We start from the raw sequence: 22,301 nt of genomic DNA on the forward strand, positions 1-22,301 counted from the left end.
ACACACATACATACACACACACATGCATACTGTATATTTATATATGGTGGTGTGTGTTTGGGGGGGCACCAATATTTATCTTGCCTCCGGGCATCTGGGATGAACTTATGCCACTGGTCGCTGATGAAAGGGAACCTCTGCCGGTGGAGCCACAGAGGGAATCAGCTGGTCGCAGGAGCAAGCTTTTGCAACCAGCGATCATAAGGGGGCTCAAAACGGGAGGTGCACACTCCAATCGCTGGCAATATGGTTGCTAACAATAACCATCAAAGGCTACCGGACTCTTCAACTGGGATAAGCAGAATCAATCAAGGCTACCCAACTCTGAAACATCAGTAATACCGCATTCGGACAGCCGCGGACGAATAACCTGGCATTTGAAGCTCCGGGTTATTTAACGCTTGCTTTCAGACCCCCTCCACACAGAAGAGCAAATCTCTGGGTGTAAAATTTAGACCCGGCAATTTGCTCAATTACACTGGTTTTACGCCTGTGTGAAAGGGTCAACCTCAGATCCTAAACTTCGGGGCTCCGACCCTGGTCATTTGCAGGGTCAGAGACCCAGAGTTAAAGGTCCAGATTGACCCTTTCACACAGAAAATGGACCCGTGTATTTCATGAAATTCCTGGGTGGAACTAATTTACCCGGGATTTTCAATTTCTGTGTAAAAGGGGTAATAGTATGTTAACTCTTGATCACAATGAAACAAGAGTTCCACACTAGGATGATATACAATTAGATATTGTTGTGGAGGGGTCTATAGTGATCAATTATTTTCCATTACCACCCAGGTATTTTTTTTTTTTCAAGATTAATTTTTATTAGTTTTACACATTAAATTGCAGGGGGGTAGGGAAGTACATGTATTGGGGGGAGAGGGAAAATAAAAATAAAATAAAAAGGGGGGCACACATTGAAACAGACGTTCTGAGACAGTTCAATATTTCTATCACTATAGGGATTATTCAAAAACAGTACTATACATACATAGAGTAAGCTGTTGGGGGAGAACAGCGCATAGATAATCATCACAGTGTGGGATCTATCGTGGCCTGTCAAGTTTTAGAGGTCCAGTATTCAGTCCAGCTAAGCCATTTGATTAATGGGTTGGTAGTCGCGGAAGAGTAGCGTACTCCTGCGGTCTCGTATTCACAGTGATACTGGACCGCTTGTTCTATTTGAGGGATTGTTGGGATTCTGGTGGAGCGCCAGCATTGCGCGATTACCACCCAGGTATTTTAAGGTACTGTCTACTGGTTTTAAATACTATACATACAATACACAAAAAGACAAAGAAATCTAGTTCTCTTATGTACTTTGTCCTCAAACTAAATTATCAATAAAATTATTTACAGTCCAGTACCAGTTGTCACAATGCAGTGGGTATACAATGGGTTTGGGTGTGGTATATTTCACCGACAGTCGTTACTCAGACATCGGAATCCCGACTGCACAGCGGGGGGAGCGCAATGAAGCCCCTTGTGGGCTCGCTGCGCTCGCCACCTATTTGTTCTACCTCTATGGGGGTTGTGGACCCCCACGAGGGAGCAGTGAGGATTTTGACGTCGGAGTAATGACTGTCGGAATCCCGACTGTCGCAGAGCCGTCCGGCATCCATGGGTTTTTGATTATACATTTGTGAGGTATCATTATATACCCAATGCATTGTTTCAATGCAGTGGGTACATATATATATATATATATATATATATATATATATATATATATATATATATATATCAATATGCATTCGGCGGCACCCCAAATAATACCAGCAGTAGTCAGGAGTATTGCCATACTCCTGACTACTGCTGGTATTATTTGGGGTGCCGCCGAATGCATATTGATTTATAGGAACCGGAGATCGTCTGGAACCAGGTTGTTGCACCCATACAGCACTCGGAATTTATGTGGCTGTGCTGCTCCAACACTATGATATATATATATATATATATATATATATATATATATATATATATATATATATATATATATATATATATATATATATATATATATATATATATATATATATATATATGCGACTGAGCACAACACAAGGCTGCCTTATCCACAAACCTCCCTGCTGGCAAGGGAAGAAACACAAGTATATACAGAAAATTGTGAAGTGACACCCTAGATAAAGTCCTTAATACACCATTACTAGGCCACCACACCACAATTGTCTATATACTAGTGAGCCCTCTCGAAGCTAAAGCTTCGAAAGCTAGCCTGCTACCTTGTGTGTTTGTACATGTGTGAAACGAGATGTAGATGGTAGTGTTTTGGAGACTCACAGACACTAGATATATATATATATTTATAACAGTTCACCTTATCAATTATGATATTGTAATAATTTTCATTATAACTCCTTAAGAAAAAGAGAAAGCATTGGTATTATATTTAACATGGGAATGATACAGTTGTTGCAATGCCATGGGCGGCAAGTTAATTTATAGGTATTCTGAAAGCTGACGTTTTCCTTTTAAAATAAAATCTCAGTGTCGCACTGGTTCTATTTCTGCAGGTGACAGTGGAGACGATGGAGAACTGGACCTTAATGGAATTGACGACAATGAAATAGACAGGGTGAGACTTCTCATTTCCCCTTTCATGTCATCCAATATAAATGCGTTTAATCAAGACTCCACTGTCCCTTATTACGTGTTTTATGTTGTGGAATAAATACACGTATTAGTAATTGCACTGCTGAAACCGGTCCTGGTGATCTATACACCTGATGGGGTACATGGAGTATGTGCAGTGATAAATTATTTCATTATTATTTGTCATGCCTTGGTAATGAGAAGTGTGTACAGAAAATGTTTAATCCTTACATCATACTTGCCACATGGGAGCTTTTGTTTTTTGCTATTTAATTACGTGAATAACCACTATTTAAACCTGATTCAGTTATGCAGATTTAGTAATAAAATGATACTGAATCAGGGATCGCTCTGCATTGCTGGTTGGGAGAGGGCTGCATTTAAATCATCTCAGATTTGGAGATTGTTGCTCAGGGAGGAGGGAAAGGAAGCTGCGGCTTCCTTCAGCTGCCGGAAGATTGTCTACCTCCAGCTGTAGGTGGGTGTGATTCCCCCCCCCCCCCCTGTAAAAGACTTGGGGTGAGGTTGCCGCAGCACCAGACGGTCCAGCCAGGTATGCAGAGGCCAATCGTGTCAGGGAAATCTCTGCTTGGTGTGGTCGTATCTGGCTAGTACACACCCAAGACATGGATACACACCAGTCCCACGACAAGGAACTTTTCTGTGTTTCTATGCACCATTTGCTGGCCGGAAGCACCCCCAAATTAACATATGGTGTTACTGGGCCACACTAGGAACACACTGATTATTCCTATTCATAATACAGCCCTGCTATAATTTTGCACCTCCAAACCAGGATACCTGTGTTGGCAATACCAACGCCGGCATCCCATCTTCTACCGGTAGACCAGTGCTTGGAGTCCTAAACATCATTAAAATGGGATTTTTAATGTAAGTATGCCAGGGCATGTTAGGGTGAGGTCAGGGAAGGGTTAGGCTGTGAGGAGGAAGGGTTAGTTACGAACAACCCTTTTCCAGTAGCAGAAAAAACCCGGTAATCTCCACAGGGATGGCATCTACCCGGGTTTTCTGCTAGTGGAAACGCTCCCCTGTCAAATAACCCGGTAATCCTACCCAGGTAATGATCCGGGTAGGATTACCCGGGTTATTTGACTGGGAATGTTAAAATCTTCACTGATTGGTGCTGCTGTGGCGCTTGTGAGTGATGTCATCACTCAGAGCCCCACAGACAGAGCACTTGATAGGGAGGATAGCGTTCTGTGCACATGTGCTGCATGTCTGTCCTCCTGACCTAACCCCCTAAGAAGAGGTTAGGCGGTGGAGTATGGGGATTAGGCGCTAGCTGGGAGGGTTAGGGTCAGGCGGTGGTTAGGATTAGTGGGGGTTTGGGGTGATGGTGTATTCCGAACGCCGGTATTTCATATGCCGGTCATCCATATGTATCCCTTAGAATCAGGCCTACTTTGGTTACTTTTGAGTAACAAAAGTAGCAGGAATGGGTATATTTCACAAACTTTGCGAGTCATCCCGCTTGGGCCAGATGCGTCGCCCATTAAATATTTGCTGTGTGGACATCCTTATATGTCACACATGATAATTTTCAGGAAAAGCGAGAATTCATAACACTTTGGTACATCACACTCTTAAATGATCGTATTCAGTTTAAAATGAACCAGTTCCTTCTTTAAATAGTCCTAAATATTGCCTAAGTGCCTTTCCCTCATCATTTAGAGGGTAATTATTTGGGCTTCCCTTGTTATTTCTCTTTTTCCCTCAGTATATTCTCAATGAGAAGGAAGCTGAAATCAAGAAAGAATTATGGATGAGAGAGAACGCGGACTACCTGCGGGAACAGAAGGGTAAATGCTGTAGCTCCCTGTCCACGTTTTGATATCCTGAACTGTCAGTGAAAGTGACAGGACCCAGAAAACATCACTCATGTTTTGTTAACATCTCTCTTTTTTCCAGAAAAGGAAGAGAAAATTGCTAAAGAAAAGGAGCTCGGTATTTATAAGGAACAGAAGGTAATATTTACGTTGTATGTACTACATTCGTTTGTATAGTATTGTTTTAAATATGTAGAACTTTTTGTGATTATTCATTCCTTTCTCTACTGTGGTCATTGTTCTTCTTCTACAGTATGTATGTGTGTATGTGTATGTATATATATATATATATATATATCTATATATCTATAGATATATCTATAGATATATATATATATATATATTTATATATCTGTATATAGAAATAGAACAAAGCCGGCACTCCACAAATGGAGATTTTATTTGCCCAGGTGCCTTCCTAGGTATGTGGGCACACCTGTTGCATATGGGATGTAGTTGGCGGCACTCGCAGGACTTGTAAAGAAATTCACGATCAAACTGTGAATCTCGATTGTTCGACGTTTCAGTCGTTAGACTTTTATCAAGAACATTTGCATATAAGTCTAACGACTGAAATGTTGAACAATTGAGATCCACAGTTTTGTCGTATATTTCTTTACAAGTCCTGCGGCTTATGGCTATGGCTTGGGACCACATTGTTTAAACAGAAATTGTAGGGGCTCTGCACTCACTAAATGAACTGATATTAATAAATATTGGAGATTTAGTTAATTTGATGGCTATAATTAATGTGATAGCTATGTGTATTGTAATAATTTTGAGCAATAGTGTTAAACATATATATATATATATATATATATATATATATATATCCAAGGGAAAGACCGGCACCCAGGACTTATATTGAGTCCAGAGAGGTAGCTTGCCCTGGTGCCACCCTAAGGGCCTCGCAGCCCGTGAAGACACAATTGAAGAAAGAAGGGCACTCAGGGACTAGATGCTGGTGAATGTAGGACAAATTTATTGCCTGGTGGTCTACGTTTCGGGGTCTCCCCCGTCGTCAGGACAAAACAATAATGTGTCACACATTATTGTTTTGTCCTGACGACGGGGGAGACCCCGAAACATAGACCACCAGGCAATAAATTTGTCCTACGTTCAACAGCATCTAGTCCCTGAGTGCCCTTCTTTCTTCAATTGTATGTATATATATATATGACAAAAGTGGGATAGACTTTCGTTTGCGCTGGTTGTTATAGCAGCACTCTATAAATCCTCCCTGTTAGTGGAGGATGGAATAGATAGATAGAGAGAAAAAGAGATAGGGTGCACGTGATATAATCTACCACCTCAATCAACAATTAAATAGTAGACCATACAATTAAAATCAGTAACATTTATTAGATCAAAACAGACACGGATTCCATATTCCAATTCTTCCAAAAATGATACTCGACGCGTTTCGTCATAAAGGACTTCTTCTTCAGGGGTTATGTTCTCTAAACCATTTGAAGTTAGGTTTAAAGATTTCTTGATAGTGTTAAAGAATATGGAAAATAACTCTTTTTTCCCACAGGATAAGAGAATCTTAAAAAGGATGATATTTCCACTAGGTATAGTGCAATAACCTGGATCAATGATCTAGCTCCTGTGCTTCCAGTGTCTGAATGCAGGCTCTATATCCACATACTATCCACATCTATCTCTATATCCACATACACATACTGTAGGCTGGGTGGCTGGCAATCTAATTCCTAAATAGGGCTACAATAGACTGTGTTGCCCTCTCTGTGGTCTGGACATCGATGGAAATAAACAGTGGCGCTCACGGGTTTGGTGTATGAAAATCTTCATGTATTCATCACAAACATGTACCCGCCGTTTGAAGGCTTGAAACCTTTTTTTTCAAGGCGTCAAGCCTCGAAACTTCGGGCACATGTTTGTGATAAATACATGAAGATTTTCGTACACCAAACCAGTCAGTGCCGCTGATTATGTCTATCGATATATAAATAAAAATATAATTTTTTTATTTCTTTTTTTTTTACTAAATCCTGATGTAATATTTGCAAATTGACCTCACGGCTACTTTGCCAGTATTCTCGAAGGCTTGCACTCTAAAGTAGGTTCTCATAACAAAAAAATAAATGTGTTGTCATATCGGGTTCGGCTGCTTCAAAGCTGTAAGCCCTCTAGGACCCCTCTTTCTTGTAGAGAGCTTAGTTTCTAGGCTAAACTTTGAAGATCATGATTTGGAATGACTGACCTAACAGACACTGAGACTTCAAAGGAAGGAGGTCAGAACACATGAAAAGAGGGGAAAGGAAGCAGATGAAGAGATGACGGGTCACTGGACCCTAGGCCCTTAAACTGGTGCAACTTTATATTTTTGTTTCCATTTGTAAACACTGTTCCCACAAACACTTTGTTCCCCTGGCAGTCCTTTATGAATAAAATAGGTGATGTCCTGCAATTCATGAAAAATAAAACTTTTTAAATATACATATAAATTATTCATACATGTAAGTTTATAAGATGGATATTTGATATGGGCTCTATATCAAAAATTTTAATCTCATATTTTTCTGGTTGAAGGCTGCCCCATATAGTTTCTCAGGGTTCCCATGGCTCCTTGTTTTCCACCGTACAGTTTGAGTTGTCTGACCCACAATATTTTGCCCACTTTACAATTACTCTCCTTTTGCACAGTGGATAGCTTTGCTTGGGTTGTGTTTCAGCAATGACTGGCCCACAATCTTTGTGTAGTCTCTATTAGATTCAGTTTCTGTGTGCTCCTGTTTCCTGCCAAACCCCAAACGCATTGGCTCCTGGCAGAAATTGAGTGTGTGTGGAAGTATAGACACACACACACACACACACACACACACACACACACACACACACACACACACACACTGTGCTGCACCGTGCAAAAAAAATGCTGCAAAGTAAGAATGCTTTAAAAAAAAAAATGTGTTTAAATAGTTTATCAATGAACAGAAGATAAATCTAAATGAAATCAATATTTGGTGTGACCTCCCTTTTGGATTGTTCCTTCTAGGCACACTTGCACACAGTATTTGAAGGCATTCGGCAGGGAGGTGGTTCCAATCATCTTGGAAAAACAACCACGGGTATTCTGTGCATGTAGGCTTGCTCACATCCTTCTGTCTCTTCGTGTAATCCCAGACAGAACTGATGATGTCAACATCAGGGTTTCCAGTAAGATTGTATTCGTAGAGATTGTCTCCAAATGGAGCACATAGAGTCTTGGTCTCTCCAAACCAGATCATATTAAGCATACTAAGCAATTTTTCTTAAGCAAAAAAAAAAGGCAGGGTAGTGATTCAGAATGTTAGATCTCGATCACTATCTCTCATTCTGTACACACAGAGAGATTTGCAGTCACTTGCTAAGCAATTTGACTAGATTTTGACTACATGCACTGACTGTTAGCAGGAGATAATCCCTCGGGGCATACACATGGAGAGATCTGTGCTTACTTAAAATAGTACAAAATCGCTCCATTTGTATGCCCCTTAAGTCTCGTGACCACAGTCATCACGATAACATCCCACTGTACAGATCAGATAACACTCAGAGTGATTATCCAATCAGTGTGCACCCGGTACACCCTGATCTATGTCTAGCGCAGTGTGCCCTTTCTTAAAGGTGATTGGTATTCAGGTATTTAAATTTTGAAGCTACTTGTGCGATCTCCCAATCTGACCGTTACAGGAGCATTTAAATCGATTATTCGGCTAGCACTCCTGAGTACGCACAAATAAAATTATAGGACAATTCAACAGATATCGGGTGAACGCCCTATAGTTACAGGGAGACCTGTACTCTTAACAGATTGTGAGCTTTATTTTAGGTTTTAAGCAATCGTTTTCTTTACTCCCTTCCCATAAAATGCTGTCCCTTGTGATTGTCCCATGGTAGGGGGGAGGGAGGGGGGTGTTCTCTGTAAGCCTTGTGTTCATTAGCAATAATCAGGGCCGATGGCCAGGTGGGCTGAATTTGAGTCCCGCTTGCCGCTGGCAGCAGCTGGGACTCTCCTGTGTTCAGTGGCTTTAAGGATATAGCCGTGGCTTCTGGAAAATGGCTGCCTGCCTCCTGCACTGAGGACCTGTCTCAGTGCAGGAGGAAATAGCTGCGGCTTCGGGAAAATGGCCACCGGCCTCCTGCACTGAGGACCGGTCTAGACAGTGCAGGAGGCAGCTACAGAGGGTGGGATGAGAGACAGGAGAATCCTCACAAGGCACTGAGTGAAGGCACCATACTTCCTACTTCCAGCTGCAGGCAGCCTGGGTGTCCATTCTAAATCAGCTTGTACAAATAGCATTTGTACAGGGGGAGAACAGGACTGAGGAGTCAGGACACAACAGGCTTCTCCCAGAGAACTTCTCTGAGAGAAGCCTGTGGTGTCCTGACTCCTCAGTCCTGTTATTGTGCAGGGGGAGCAGCCCGTGGTGTCCAGTTATTGTGCAGGTGGGGGGGGGGGTGCAGCCTGTGGTGTCCAGTTATTGTGCATTAGGAGCAGCCTGTGGTGTCCAGTTATTGTGCATTGGGAGCAGCCTTTGGTGTCCAGTTATTGTGCAGGGGGGAGCAGCCTGTGGTGTTCTGTTATTGTGCAGGGGAGCAGCCTGTGGTGTCCAGTTATTGTTCGGGGAGGGGGGGCAGCCTGTGGTGTTCTGTTATTGTGCAGGGGTGTAGCCTGTGGTTTCCTGTTATTATACAGGTGGAGTAGCTTGTGACGTTCTGTCATCATACAGGGGGAGCAGCCTGTTGTGTCCTGTTATTATACATGGAGAGCAGCCTATTGGGTACATATTGTTTCATATTCTGTAATGGGCATTACGGTGTGTTCCATAATGTGTAATGGGCATTACGATGTGTTCCATAATGTGTAATGCCTCCTTTTTCTGATGCCATGCCTCCTTTCCACGAGACCATGCCCCCTTTTCGCCACATGGCTTTGGCGCGCAAGGGTCCCGCCCAGGGTACGCAAAAACGCGCTATAGCGCGTATTTTACCCCAAAACAGTCCCCGGGGACTCAGCTGTCAAAACTAAAGGGGTCCCCGAGGACGCGCTGTGCAGATTCAGATTCTGTGCCTGACTGTGACTGAGACGCCGGCGTGAGCCGCTGCGAGCCAATCACTGCAGCGGCCGCCGGGACTCAATCATTGTACAGTGGGGGCAGGGTTAATACCCAGATCATTTGGGGTGCGAAGAAAACATCCCCAGGCTGATTGACAGCACTGGAGGATGTATGGGAGCGAGGAGGAAGTGAGGTGTGACTAGTGAGAAGAGGGGTCAGAGGTCCCAGCGAGAAGGGAAGCGATGTGACCAGAGGGAGCAGCGCGTGTCACGGCGGGAAATCAGAGGCGGACGGGAGAAGAAGCTGTCCTGACCTGAGAAGGCACCGCTGGAGGGAGAGAGGACGCCTCAAGAGCCAGTGACGGGAGTTGTGACCAAGTGCGGCAACGTTCCGGCGCCCGCACTAGTCCACCCGCTGGCTGAAGAAGGAGAGCGGCGCGCAGACATGGAGACGGCGTGGAGTGACAGCCAACTCCAGCGGCTGCAGAGAACAGCGCAACTGAGTGCGGCAATGCTACCTTTGTGTAGCATCGTCTGCAGCGGGGGACCAGAGGCCGGATGTCGCTGTCGGGACAGGCTGGAGCCTGCAACTTGATCCAGCAGAAAGGTATCCCCCTACTCCCGCTGCCACACTTACCCAGCGCCAGGCACCCTCCAGCCAAACAGCACCCAACCGCCGCCATTACCCAGACCAGGTACCCTCCAGCCAAACAGTACCCAGCACCAGGACCCCCTTGGGTCACTTCTCCCCAATGTTGGCTATCTTCCCTCAAAGAGGTCCTAGCACCAGGTCATAATGTGTACTGGGCATAACGGTGTGTACTGTAAAGTGTACTGGGCATAATGGTGTGTACTGTAAAGTGTACTGGGCATAACGGTGTGTACTGTAAAGTGTACTGGGCATAACAGTGTGTACTGTAAAGTGTACTGGGCATAACGGTGTGTACTGTAAAGTGTACTGGGCATAACGGTGTGTACTGTAAAGTGTACTGGGCATAACGGTGTGTACTGTAAAGTGTACTGGGCATAACGGTGTGTACTGTAAAGTGTACTGGGCATAACGGTGTGTACTGTAAAGTGTACTGGGCATAACGGCGTGTGCTGTAATGTGTACTGGGCATAATGGCGTGTGCTGTAATGTGTGCTGGGCATAACGGCGTGTGCTGTAATGTGTGCTGGGCATAACGGCGTGTGCTGTAATGTGTACTGGGCATAACGGCGTGTGCTGTAATGTGTACTGGGCATAACGGCGTGTGCTGTAATGTGTACTGGGCATAACGGCGTGTGCTGTAATGTGTGCTGGGCATAACGGCGTGTGCTGTAATGTGTGCTGGGCATAACGGTGTGTGCATGTAAAAAAAATGCCCTCAATTTTTAGCGCGCGCCTTAGGCGCGCACTGTCCCTTTTTTCAGGTTTATACAGTTTCTAGTGTATACTGTATGTATCTTTATGCGAGTCGGCCAATTCATACTCCCCCCCCCCCCCCCCCCGACCCACATGAGCCATGCTGGGGAGAAGGCGAGAGGAGGCTTTATTCCGTTGGGACCCCGAAAAGGTCAGGTAGGACCCCAATTTTTAGAAGTGAAGGGTCCCCGGGACCCACTTTTTTGGGTGGTTTTCGCGAACACTGGTCCCGCCTACTGCAGGTGGGCCTGTGTGCTCAAAATGCCAGGGCCGGACTGGGATCAGAAATAATGCAAGTAAACTGCATATAAGCAGTTATGAATCTAAAATCCATTGTTTCTTGTGTAACCATGCCAACAACCGCTGTTGCTGGAAATACCGTAGTGTTACATTTGCATACCATTTTTAGAAAGCATCATATTCTATCCACATATGGTGCATTTTTGTGTAAGGCAAGTGAAAGCGGAACACTTTTAAAAATGTGAGTAAAAATGTCGGAGATGTGTGCTTTTGTGACACAAGTTGTTACTACTGACATAAAAGAAGTATCTTCCGCATTGTCACTGGATGTGGCCTACCGAGCATTTGTCGTACAGCTCATATTCAGTAGGTGACAATACATTTGACCATATCCTCGTGGTTGAAGAAGAATGGCCTTGGCTGTGTTCCGTAGGAAATTAACCCTTTGAATTGCAAAAAAAAAAACAGTCTGGTTTAAATTAATTGTAATTTTTATTTATTTTTTTATTCAAAAATGGTCTACATTGAATGTTGACCAATGTTAATGTTCTTATTTTAAACTGGCTCACCACTGTATCTGCTATTAGCGCTAGGGCTGTTGAGCCTGACTAGACGTTGGACCTGAAAGGGTTAAAGGTCTCAGGTTTTCTTATATTAGTCCCCTTATTTTCTGACAACTTATATTTGGTATTCACAATGAAGCTCTTGATTGTACATACCTAATAAAACAGTGAAATCTCTAGTGCAGTGTTATCGCAGAATGTCCTATTTATCATGCATTACCACTTACTAAACTGGTAAATGCAAAATACATGAAAAAAAAAAACATGGAAGATTTGTGTTTTTTTTATAGGATAAAATATGAGGTGAAAATGAATAGAGATGGACACTGTGGATAGGTTCATCTAGTTGTTTTATTTATTTTTTGGGAGGACTTATTTGAAAGTGGATTTTATTGCCTCCAAAAATTTGGTCACACAGTTTTGATGCTTTTTAACCTTGAGAATCTGCCCTTTAAAAAGTGCCCCCCCTAACCCACAATAGGCAGGCTTTTGGTGTTTGATGTGGGGGTAGTTGTAGATTGCCAGCATCCCTAAAAATTAGGTTCTGCTGCCCTCGTTTTCTGAGAGTGCCGAGGCCATTTTCTGCATCCTCCGGCACCCACATGGCTAAGCAGTTCCACTGGTCATTCTGAGTAAGCTTCAGGTCACTCAGACAACGTCTTCAGATGCAGCACTCCGTCACAGAAGCGGTCAGACAGCATCTTTTTCTTCTTACAGACACGACTTTATTAGCATCTGCTTCCATCTCTGGATCAGGCCCAATGTTCAAAAATTACTAAATTGCTTAAGTGTGAAGTCTTTAGGTCCTTCTCAAAAGCTTAATAACCATTCTCTGCCCTGGACCCCATGGTCAGTAGGTTCCATCAATGGGATGGGTCATAAGGCATATGGAGGAGGGGCATTTATCAGTGATCTATTAAAGGGCTGGAATAAGGTTTCGGTGGACCTGTGGTTGAAAAGTATGAAGGAACTATTGTGAGAAGCATAGATGAGGGGTGTTAGGCCTTGGTCAGTGACATTTGGGCATATACAGGCCCAGTTTCCCTAAATGTGTCAAATAGAAATACAGATTTGTGTATCCCTTATCCAAATATCTGATAACCAAATTATTCCGAAAACCACCGTTTCCAGAATGTACTTATTTTTGTTTTTTGTTGCTAAAACCACTACTGGGGACATGATATGTAACTGGCACTAAATATGCAGAATTGAAATATAGATTTGTGACCAGTCTTAGGCCCCGTCACTACGTTTCTACATGTGGAATACGGGAGTGGGTTTTGGGGAAGGTCCCACGCAAGTTTCTCCTGTGACATGCCCGTACATGTTGACTGGTACAAGTGCTAATGTTCATTTCTGGTGGGTGTGGTATAGGGTTCCGACAGTCATTAGCCCGATGTCGGGATCCCGACTGCCCAGACTCAGACAGCATGGTGAGCCCAACAAAGCCCCCTGCGGGCTCGCCACGCTATTCTATTCTCCCTCTATGGGGGTCGTGGACCCCCATGAGGGAAATTAACGGGTGGCCGTCGGGCACCCATCTGTCTGTGTTTTGACTGCCGGGATCCCGACTGTCGGGACCGCGTCCGGCAACCTTTCTGGTGACCCTATGTTCTGACATTATTGCTTTAATTGTTCACATGATAAACCGCAGAAAGAATGTATACTCATCCACTAGGTCTTGATATTTTAATCCCGACATGGCTTTCTTTGTCCCTTCATTTTGCTCTTTGTCGTACATTGCTCTATTAAAGCACTTCATTTTTCATGTTAACTTGCCCAGGCTGAAAGTCATTTAAATGTATTATGCACTATACAGCGGGCTAGGGTAAATATACTTTGGAGATTGAATAAAAGAACTAATACTACATGTATACATATTCAGATATTAATCACACGTTGGCATACAGTAAAAGAAACAAACCCAGGTAATCACTATTCAGCTGAAAAATGACCGTATACTTTATTATTCAGTGTTCTTATGTTTTTGTTGACGATCATCAGTGCCAGCTATGAATCATCATGATAGTAGAGAAGGCTCAGGTACAGGGTAATGGAAAGAGAGGTAATTGTAACATTTAACACCAAAATTCTACGAATGGCTGTTGAGCTGGGCTGGTGCTTTACTAGAAACAGATGCAGCAACACCATAAGCTGGTGGGACAGGTCCACACCATCTTGGCAAGGATGGCCACCAATGCTTCACAGGCAAATGTGAAACACGGAAAATATAGGGGCAGATGTATGAAGCAGTGATAAGTGGGGAAAACTGAGCCAGAGAAGTGGCCCATTGCCTCCAATCAGCTGCTCTGCTCTGTCTGTATCATTTTATCGTATGCAAATTATAGATGTTACTTCAGTGCTGATTGGTTGCAGTGGGCCACTTCTCCACTGGCTCACTTCTCCTTTGTCACTGCTTTATACATCTGCCCCATTGTGCGCTACTGAGTTGTCCCTCGGGAAGGTGGATCAAACCTTGGGGAGAGGACAAGTGAAGTTGTTGCCAGAAACAGCTCTTATTCGTCCTTTTTAATTTAGAAAACATACTGGATATATAGTGGATGGATTTATATTTATACTAGTAAGCCCACTCAAAGCAAATGCTACCTTGTGATTGCCTCTGTGTTTGTGCATGTGTGAGAGAGAAAGAGATGTAGATTCATTCGCTGCCAACAGATGCTAGCTACTCCTCACCTCTGAGGTGAAGTGCCGCCACTGACCACTGAAGGCCACTCGATGGACCAAATTATTCCTCCTTTGTGTGTTGAGATGTCATAAAAGAAAGTGAAAGCAATTTTTGCAGGGACGCTTATCTGTTTCAAAGTTGCCGGATATGGAGAGAAGAGCTGTGAAGACAGAGATTGGAGCTAGTAACAGATGGGGACTAGGATGGAAAGTTTGTGGACTAAAAACTGTCACAGCTCAAAGTGAAAGTAAAAACGATCACAGCTCAAAGTGAAAGTACATTGCAGAAGCTGACAGTTTGACAGGCTTTTAACTAGTAATGAAAATAAACACAGTAAACTACAGCACGCACAACAAAGTCTCCTATAGTTTCTTTCTATTTAAATGTAGTTTATTTTTTCTTTATCATCTGACTCGTCACACTAGGACAGTTCTAATCTATCTGGTCCCTGGGGTTTTCACGTGACATTTTCAGCTGCAGTGAAAAGTGTTTGGGATGGTTAGAAAATTTGACATTTCTCTAAAGAATCCAATTGAAAGATACAATGTCAGCAAATAACCAGGGTCAAATCAATACAATGTTTCTAGTTTGTCTGATCTCAGAATGGCAGCCGCTTTTTGCCACGGAGAAAAAAATTTTCATTGCAACATTGAATTGATCTATTGACATTTATGGGTTTAAAAAAAAAATCCCATTGTATTGTTTTGCTGTATGTTGTAAAATGACAAAAACGGCCTTTATTTGACCACAAAAACATACACACATTAAAAAAGGAATAGCGTTGTAAAATAAAATAAATATTTAAAAAAAAAAAGCTTAAGAAGATAAGATGATACAATTATTTTTGTTTTGGTCATCTTGATTTTGTTTAGACCACAGGAGATTCTTGTTTAATGTTTGTTCTTTCTATGTGTAGACTGGTGACAGACACTTGGGGGTTGTGGGGGGTTTCAAGGTGCCCTGAATGAATTCGGATCAATTAGTTGTCTTCAATAAGTTTCCAAACAGAAATAGAAATTCTAGTTAGCAACTGGTTGATAAATACATACGAGGGAGGTGGGGGGGGGGGGGGGGGGGGTTGCTTAGAATGATTTTTTCTGTGTCTGTCTTAGACTTTTGTGTGTGGGTATTTGGGAAGCCTCACCTTTAAAAATCCTGCATTTGTCTGACATAATAGGTGACCCTACAGCCAGTGCTTGGATTGAGATAGAGATCTTTTAATACCTGTAATACCACATTCACACCAGAAATGCAGGGACAAACCCGGGAATTCAGTTCCCGGGACAAGCAGGGACATTCCCGGGTTTAGACCCATTCACACCAGAAATTTCCCTGCATTTTCTGGTGTGAGAAGGGGGCGGGATGGCGGCGGAGGTGGGGAGAATACTCACCCCGGTTGCTGGTCCTCCGTGCAGGCCAGGGATCCACACAGGCGGTGGCGCAAATGACGGGACAGGCTGCGGATGAAAATGACGCAGCTCTCCGGCGTCCTCACTGCCGCCGGAGAACTGCGTCATCATCATCCACCGGCTGTCCGTTGCCTGCGTGGATTCCCATCCAGACAGCACACCGAGGACACGGCAACCCGGGTAAGTATAACCTGTACCTTTCACACCAGCCAGGTCCCCGGGTTGAACCCGGGAACAACCCTGGTACCTAGCCGGGTTGAAATTTGCCCGGGATTTTGTCCCGGTAACCTTTCACACCAGCGCTAGTACCGGGTTGTTCCCGGACTCAACCCGGGAATTTAGGCTGGTGTGAATGGGGTATAACTTGAGAAATATATAGCAGATGGGTTCTTTCTAACACCAACGTATAAGGTTAGGGGGCATGTTATGTTAACATTTAAAAATGATTGTTTTAGCTTTTGGAGCTCTATTTTAAAGGCATGGGAGGGATTCTGGTGCAAAATTGCTACCTACGGTATAACTTTGCTCAGAGCTGGCAGTATCACAAGCTTCGTGTGTAAATGTGCCCATACACTAGTCAGATTTTGCCACTTGTTTATGACAGATCGGTCTGGGAATTCAGGGAAAAGTGGCCATATCCGATGTTTAACATCTAATCCAATGCGTGGTCTCGTGTGCATCTTTTAGGTTGGACCTGTTGCACTTCTGACCTCCGACCCCTCCAGACAGAGAGAGGTCACATCAGTGTATGGCCTCTTTAATTGTGTATTCCAATGATTATCCCACAGAATCGCTGCATCCATTGTGTGTGTGTGTTGGATACAAAGAGAAAATACAGTGAGGTTAATGTAATGAAATCCAAGTGGTTTAGGTCTTTCACAGATGACATATAATATACACACACACACACCACTTTCAGTGGCCACATTATCAGCTACAGCTTTCTAGTGCAGGGTAGGATCCCACCTTTCTCCCCAGAACAGTCTTTGTGATATTGATTATAAAACAAGGTGCTCATAACATTCCTGAGATTCGGTGCTGACCTGATAGCATTATGCGGTTGCTGCAGATATATATGCTGTCTATTGCCCATTCTACCCTACACCAATGGGGCAGTATTGGATTGTGATTTGGCCTGATTCTGGTTCACTTGCAAAAGCAATTTTCTAATGGACAAAACCATGTGCACTGCAGGTGGGGCGGATGTAACATGTGCAGAGAAAGTAATGCTGGGTACACACCAGAAAAAATCCCCCAATTTTGATGACATTTAGACTAATTTGTATGTAAAAAGAGCAGAATTGGGCATGTTTTCAATGCAATTCCAAACTGATGCCGGTGGTTTGGTCGCTTTGGAGATTACCTGCTGCACTAAAGATTCATCATCTACATTGGGTACAGATTGTGTGCTTCAACAGGTCGTGTGACAATCGTACCATTGTTTCACAATCCTCTTATGATCATGGTCGTTCTGCTGTGTACCCTACATTAGATTGTACTTCGAACTGATATCTATATCACATTGTAAAAATAAAGCAGCCAGTATTTACTCTGCACAGAAACAATATAAAACCCAAATGTAACTCTCTCTGCACATGTTACATCTGCCCCACCTGCAGTGCACAAGGTTTTGTCCATTAGAGAGAGAATTTGCTTTTGCGGGTGAACCAGAATCAGGACTACTCTCATTACCACGTTTCATCTTTATTCTGTATGTTATTTCCAATCTAATGTATTCCATTTCTGGTATGCAGCCCAAGAAGTCCTCCAAACGTAGAGCCCCCATACAAGCCAGTACAGCTGGGGAGGCCATTGAGAAGATGCTGGAACAGAAAAAGATCTCCAGTAAAATTAACTACGATGTGCTCCGGGATTTGAACAGCAAGGGCAGTGACCCTCAAAAAGAGGAGAACAGCGAGCAAGAAGACGGCAGCACTGAGAGCAAACTGGCCCGCAGGAAATCCGCTGCCAACAGGAGTCTGACCAGCTCCCTCAACAGCACAAACAAAAGGTATTGTTGCCTTCTAGTGATAACAATCTGTTGCGGTTAGTTGCAGGGCATGACCAAACTCGGTAGCAATTATTGATCTTGATTCTTCTTGTTGTGCAAAATGACAGGAGACAACAATTTGAAGTTGCTCTTTTAAATACAGAAACTGTCAAACATACGCACACATGTGACTTCTGTCACATGCATTTACCTCATCCCTTTTACATGTCTGTGATGTCTTTCTCTTCTGATCTGCTTGCCTTCCACTTCATTGACATGACACTTAACATGCTGCAGTGTTATCAGGCTGAACTGCATGAAAGAGAGATCACTCCTAGAGTCCTACTGGAAATGACAGTAGGCGGAGGTCTAGTGCAGTGGAGGAATCATTCGCAGGAGATCCTGGAGTGTTGGGCTGCTTCCAGCAAAGCTCATGTGATTCATAGACGAAAGCTTTTGAATATACCTTTATGTTGGCATCGTATAATTAATGCCACATTAAGTTACTTATTCTTAAAAATATATATATTGTTTTAATAGCGGATGAAGTGAAAGATTATGTTGTCATTCCTTTCGAGATTTTTTTAAATTCCTTTTTCTTTTATCAGAAGTAATTACAATTCAAATGATTTGAACATGAAATAGGCAAATGGTAAAATATAAATTGAAAAGACACATAGTAGCACAATATAACGGGATAAGAACACTGTAAAACATGAATGGGTAAATAGGTTGGTGAAGTATGTAAAAAGTGTCTCATTTGGAAGGTTTAGTCCAGGGGTGGCCAACCCCTTTTCTTTATGAGATGTGGCTCCTGCACCTGTGGCACTGCCACCTCTGACTTTGTATTGCTTAAATGGGTTGCTAAGATTAAACTAAATGTTACACAAGGTGTTATAAATACATTAAATAGCCTGCTGGTTTAAGAGATAGATGATAAAAAGCGTAAATGTATTTGCTTTTTTGTAACTAAGTTGTTGCAAGCAGGTTTTAAGTAGCATAAATGTGTTGCTTATATCTAGGCCACAATCCATTTTTAAAAAGGGGTGTGGCCTTGTGTGAGCTAGGCTACTCCCATTTTTGCATGATATCAGCTCTTTGTCTTGCCATAACACTTTTTGTAGCTCATTGCCTCTGATTGGTTGGCCACCCCTGGGCTAGTCTATTTAACCAAGGCAGGGAGGCCTAAGAAAAGTCAAGACTAAAGTTGTTATAGCATATTGTGTGGCCCATTTTTTGAAGGACTTTCACCCTCCCGGTGTGTTCTGGATAATGGCTGTTTCTATTCAGTCATTTGCTGGTGAGGGGTATTTTGGTATTCGTGTTTGGTTCGGGAGCATAGGCATGCCCACGCGGATGCCCAAGCACCACTTATGTGGCATAATATGTAATAGGCATTATGATGTGTTGTATAATGTGTAATAGGCATAACGGTGTGTGGCATTATGTGCGATGGGCATTTCGGTGTGGCATTTGTAATAGGCATTACTGTGTGTGGCATTATGTGTAATGGGCTTTATGGTGTAAATTTTTGCAGCAAGCCTTTGGTGTGCACTGTCCCCATTTTTGGTGTATACTGTATGTGTGTATGGGGGAATGATTTACTTGAAAGCCCATATACATAAATAAGTCACGTTCTATTAAGTTTGCATTGATGACTCGTAGGTGGTGATAGAAACGCCCAGCAGGCAGTTATAGACACGCCCCGTAGGCGATGATAGACATGACCGTCCGATGGTGAACCCCCTAATAAAATGATCTGTGCACCCTACAGGAGTCTAACGCTAATTCTGTCCCGGTTTGAACTGTGAGGCTATAGGATGTTCTCCAGGATGTGGTGCTTAACCTAATTGCACCGTTCAGTGGAGTGTCCCAGGAGGGGGTGACCTATGGGGTAATATTCATTTAGATATTGTATTTGGTAGGAATCTGTGCTCATGGGCAGAAATCTTTTCTCCGGGTATCTGAAATTTTCTGCTTAACAATGGAGAACAGAATAATGCTGGATACATGTGCTTCACTTCTGGTTTGCAATAAAGTATACTGTAGTGCTGAGATTTTTCTGAAGAAGACCCTGTAAAGATTAGTAAGCGTTCTGAGAGTTAAGGTCGCCATCCACTAGTGGGAGGTATCGCATGCGGTATCCCGCATACTCTCACGGCAGCTCCCAGGGGGATGGTTCGCTTATGATACATCGTATGCGCTCACATTCATGGCTGCAGTATCCGTGAAAAGTGCCCACACTGTATCTCACTAGTGAATGGCGGCCTCTAGAACAAGAACAGGGCATCTGCACATACAGGAAGAACACAAACACTATTCCCATCCAAACATTTCCTGGCTGCCTCTCTTTATGAGGAGCAATGTTCAACATGCATATAGTAAAAAACAGGGTCAAGGGGCATCTTTTATCTTAGTACCATTAAGTTCCTGAGTGACTTACATTTATTTTCTCTGTACAAAATAGGCTTCTCTACTCTAGCCCAAGTTCACAATATGCCACAAAGCAGTGGGTGGCAGCTGTGGTTCCCATGGTCCTTGGAGGGCCCCGGTGCAATGCCAATGGTAGTTCCGCCTCTGATCTGCGCTAAAGTATTCAAAATCTTTAGGAGAAGTTTTGTAATAAAAGGATTCTGTAATCCAATGGCTGCCTCTGTACACGTAGGTAGCATCAAATCCTCTGACTGAACATACTCTATCAGAATAATGTTCTGCGGCTTTGGGGCACCTAGAAAACAGGATTGATGCCCCCATTTTCTGGAACAGTTTACTTCCACCCAGACGGCTACATACTGTCACTCACTTGACGTCTGCAGTCTGATATCGCAGGCTAAGATCTGCACATGAGGCTCCTGTGCATACGCGCATCATCAAAATTCTGAGGTTTGCATTCATATAGAATAGTAAATCTCTTAATCAGGCCTGATGTCCAGATAATATACCCATATGCTTCACTCTTGACAGAGAGGGGAAAGATCATACTAACTAGATGTTTCATTTGCATTTTGTAGACTGAGCAGGAGTAATTTAAGGTGGTTATTGTTGGTATTGGCTTAGAATTTCAATCTGGTGTTAAGGCTCAGCAAGGACCTTATTGTGTACTAGGGAGGGGCAATGTACTGCAGGGGAGGGGCAATGTGTGGGGGTGGGACAATTTTTTATAGGAATGGGATGAAGGTAAGAAATGTATATGAGCAAATATCAATTGTAGGCTAAATTTATGCACACTATATAAAAAACTGTTCACTAAATAATGTAACCTCTCAGGAGAGTTCCGTTTCCCAGATCTCAGTGCCTTGTTGGTAGATAGGGGCTGCTGCATGCATATCACCTACTGCTTAATGACTACTGCATCAGTGTACATGTTAAAATGAATTCTAGAGAACAGCCATAAGAACTATTCCAGGAACGTATCTTTACAACCATGAACTACACCAAGGAATCAGTGACCCTTGGCAACAATGGACAGAGTCAGAGGCGTAGGGAGGGCGGAGCCACCGGAGCTCATGCTCCGGGCGCCGATTGGTCGATTGTGCCGCCGGCCCGCCCCCCCCCCCCTCCGCAAATGATCCAGTGCATCGTACTATACAGGGCATCACAATGCGGGTGTGGGGGTGTGGCAATTAGCTGCACTCACACCGCACCCCACCTCCGGCTGCTGCGTGGACTCGCCCCCCACCCCCGCTGGCCAAGCTCCAGCAATCTCCAATGAAAGCCCGGCTTGATGCCCGGCACGCACCTGTCACTCACTGTGCAGAGGGGGCACAGGAAATATGCAGCGTCTGCGGGTGGACGTCATCAGCCGGAACTCTGGAGCAGTGGTGTAACGATGGTATGGCAGAGACCCCGTGGAGGAACCACCACCAGCGGGGTCTGCAGGAAGCACCAAAAATTCCAGACACTGCTGCCCCATGAGTGTGAGGCTCACTGCTGTGCCCGGGTCCCGTTACTGCTGCCCGCCAGCAGTGTTACACAGCGCACCCACCTAACTGCCCATCCTGCGCTTGATGACATGTACTGCACGTACAGTGAGTGACAGTCAGCCTCCTGTCCTGGCCTGCGTTTGAATATGACCTATGCGCGCCGCGTACAGTGTGGCTCCGCCCACCTGTACTGAACAATAGCCGCCTCAGAGTTTTCCTCCTTGACGAGCTGAGGCATGTGAAAGTGCAGAGGTTAGAAGTCCCCCCTTTCACGGAGAGCAGTGGCAGCATCCTAATGCTGATCCTAATGGTGAGTTGCAACTCATCATAGGCTCCTGCAGACAGTGCATTTTTAGCTAATTAATGATGTTAATAAACTTGGGGTTTGGGGGATTCTTGGGGCCCAGGGGGGGGGGGGGGGGATATATACTGTACAGCACTGTACTGCTGTACAGTATATATCTTTATCTGTGTATATATTTATTTATGTACAGCTGTCAGCATCTTATATAGCGCAGCAGATTCCGTCAGTGTCTTAAATAGCGCAGCAGATTCCGTTACAG

At 43.8% G+C, this 22,301-nt stretch overlaps 1 protein-coding gene across 1 annotated transcript in view; it reads left to right on the plus strand.

Moving 5' to 3' along the window:
- BRF1 (BRF1 general transcription factor IIIB subunit) overlaps positions 1–22,301 on the plus strand; it is a 343,261-nt gene that overhangs the window by 245,339 nt on the left and 75,621 nt on the right. The window contains exons 12-15 of the mRNA XM_083166801.1: positions 2,532–2,593; positions 4,349–4,430; positions 4,540–4,595; positions 17,580–17,836. Coding sequence (XP_083022927.1) covers positions 2,532–2,593; positions 4,349–4,430; positions 4,540–4,595; positions 17,580–17,836 — 457 coding nt within the window. The remainder of the gene's footprint in view (positions 1–2,531; positions 2,594–4,348; positions 4,431–4,539; positions 4,596–17,579; positions 17,837–22,301) is intronic.

This window comes from Crinia signifera, chromosome 12 (genome assembly GCF_055691185.1).
Source record: "Crinia signifera chromosome 12, ASM5569118v1, whole genome shotgun sequence".
NCBI lineage: Eukaryota > Metazoa > Chordata > Amphibia > Anura > Myobatrachidae > Crinia > Crinia signifera.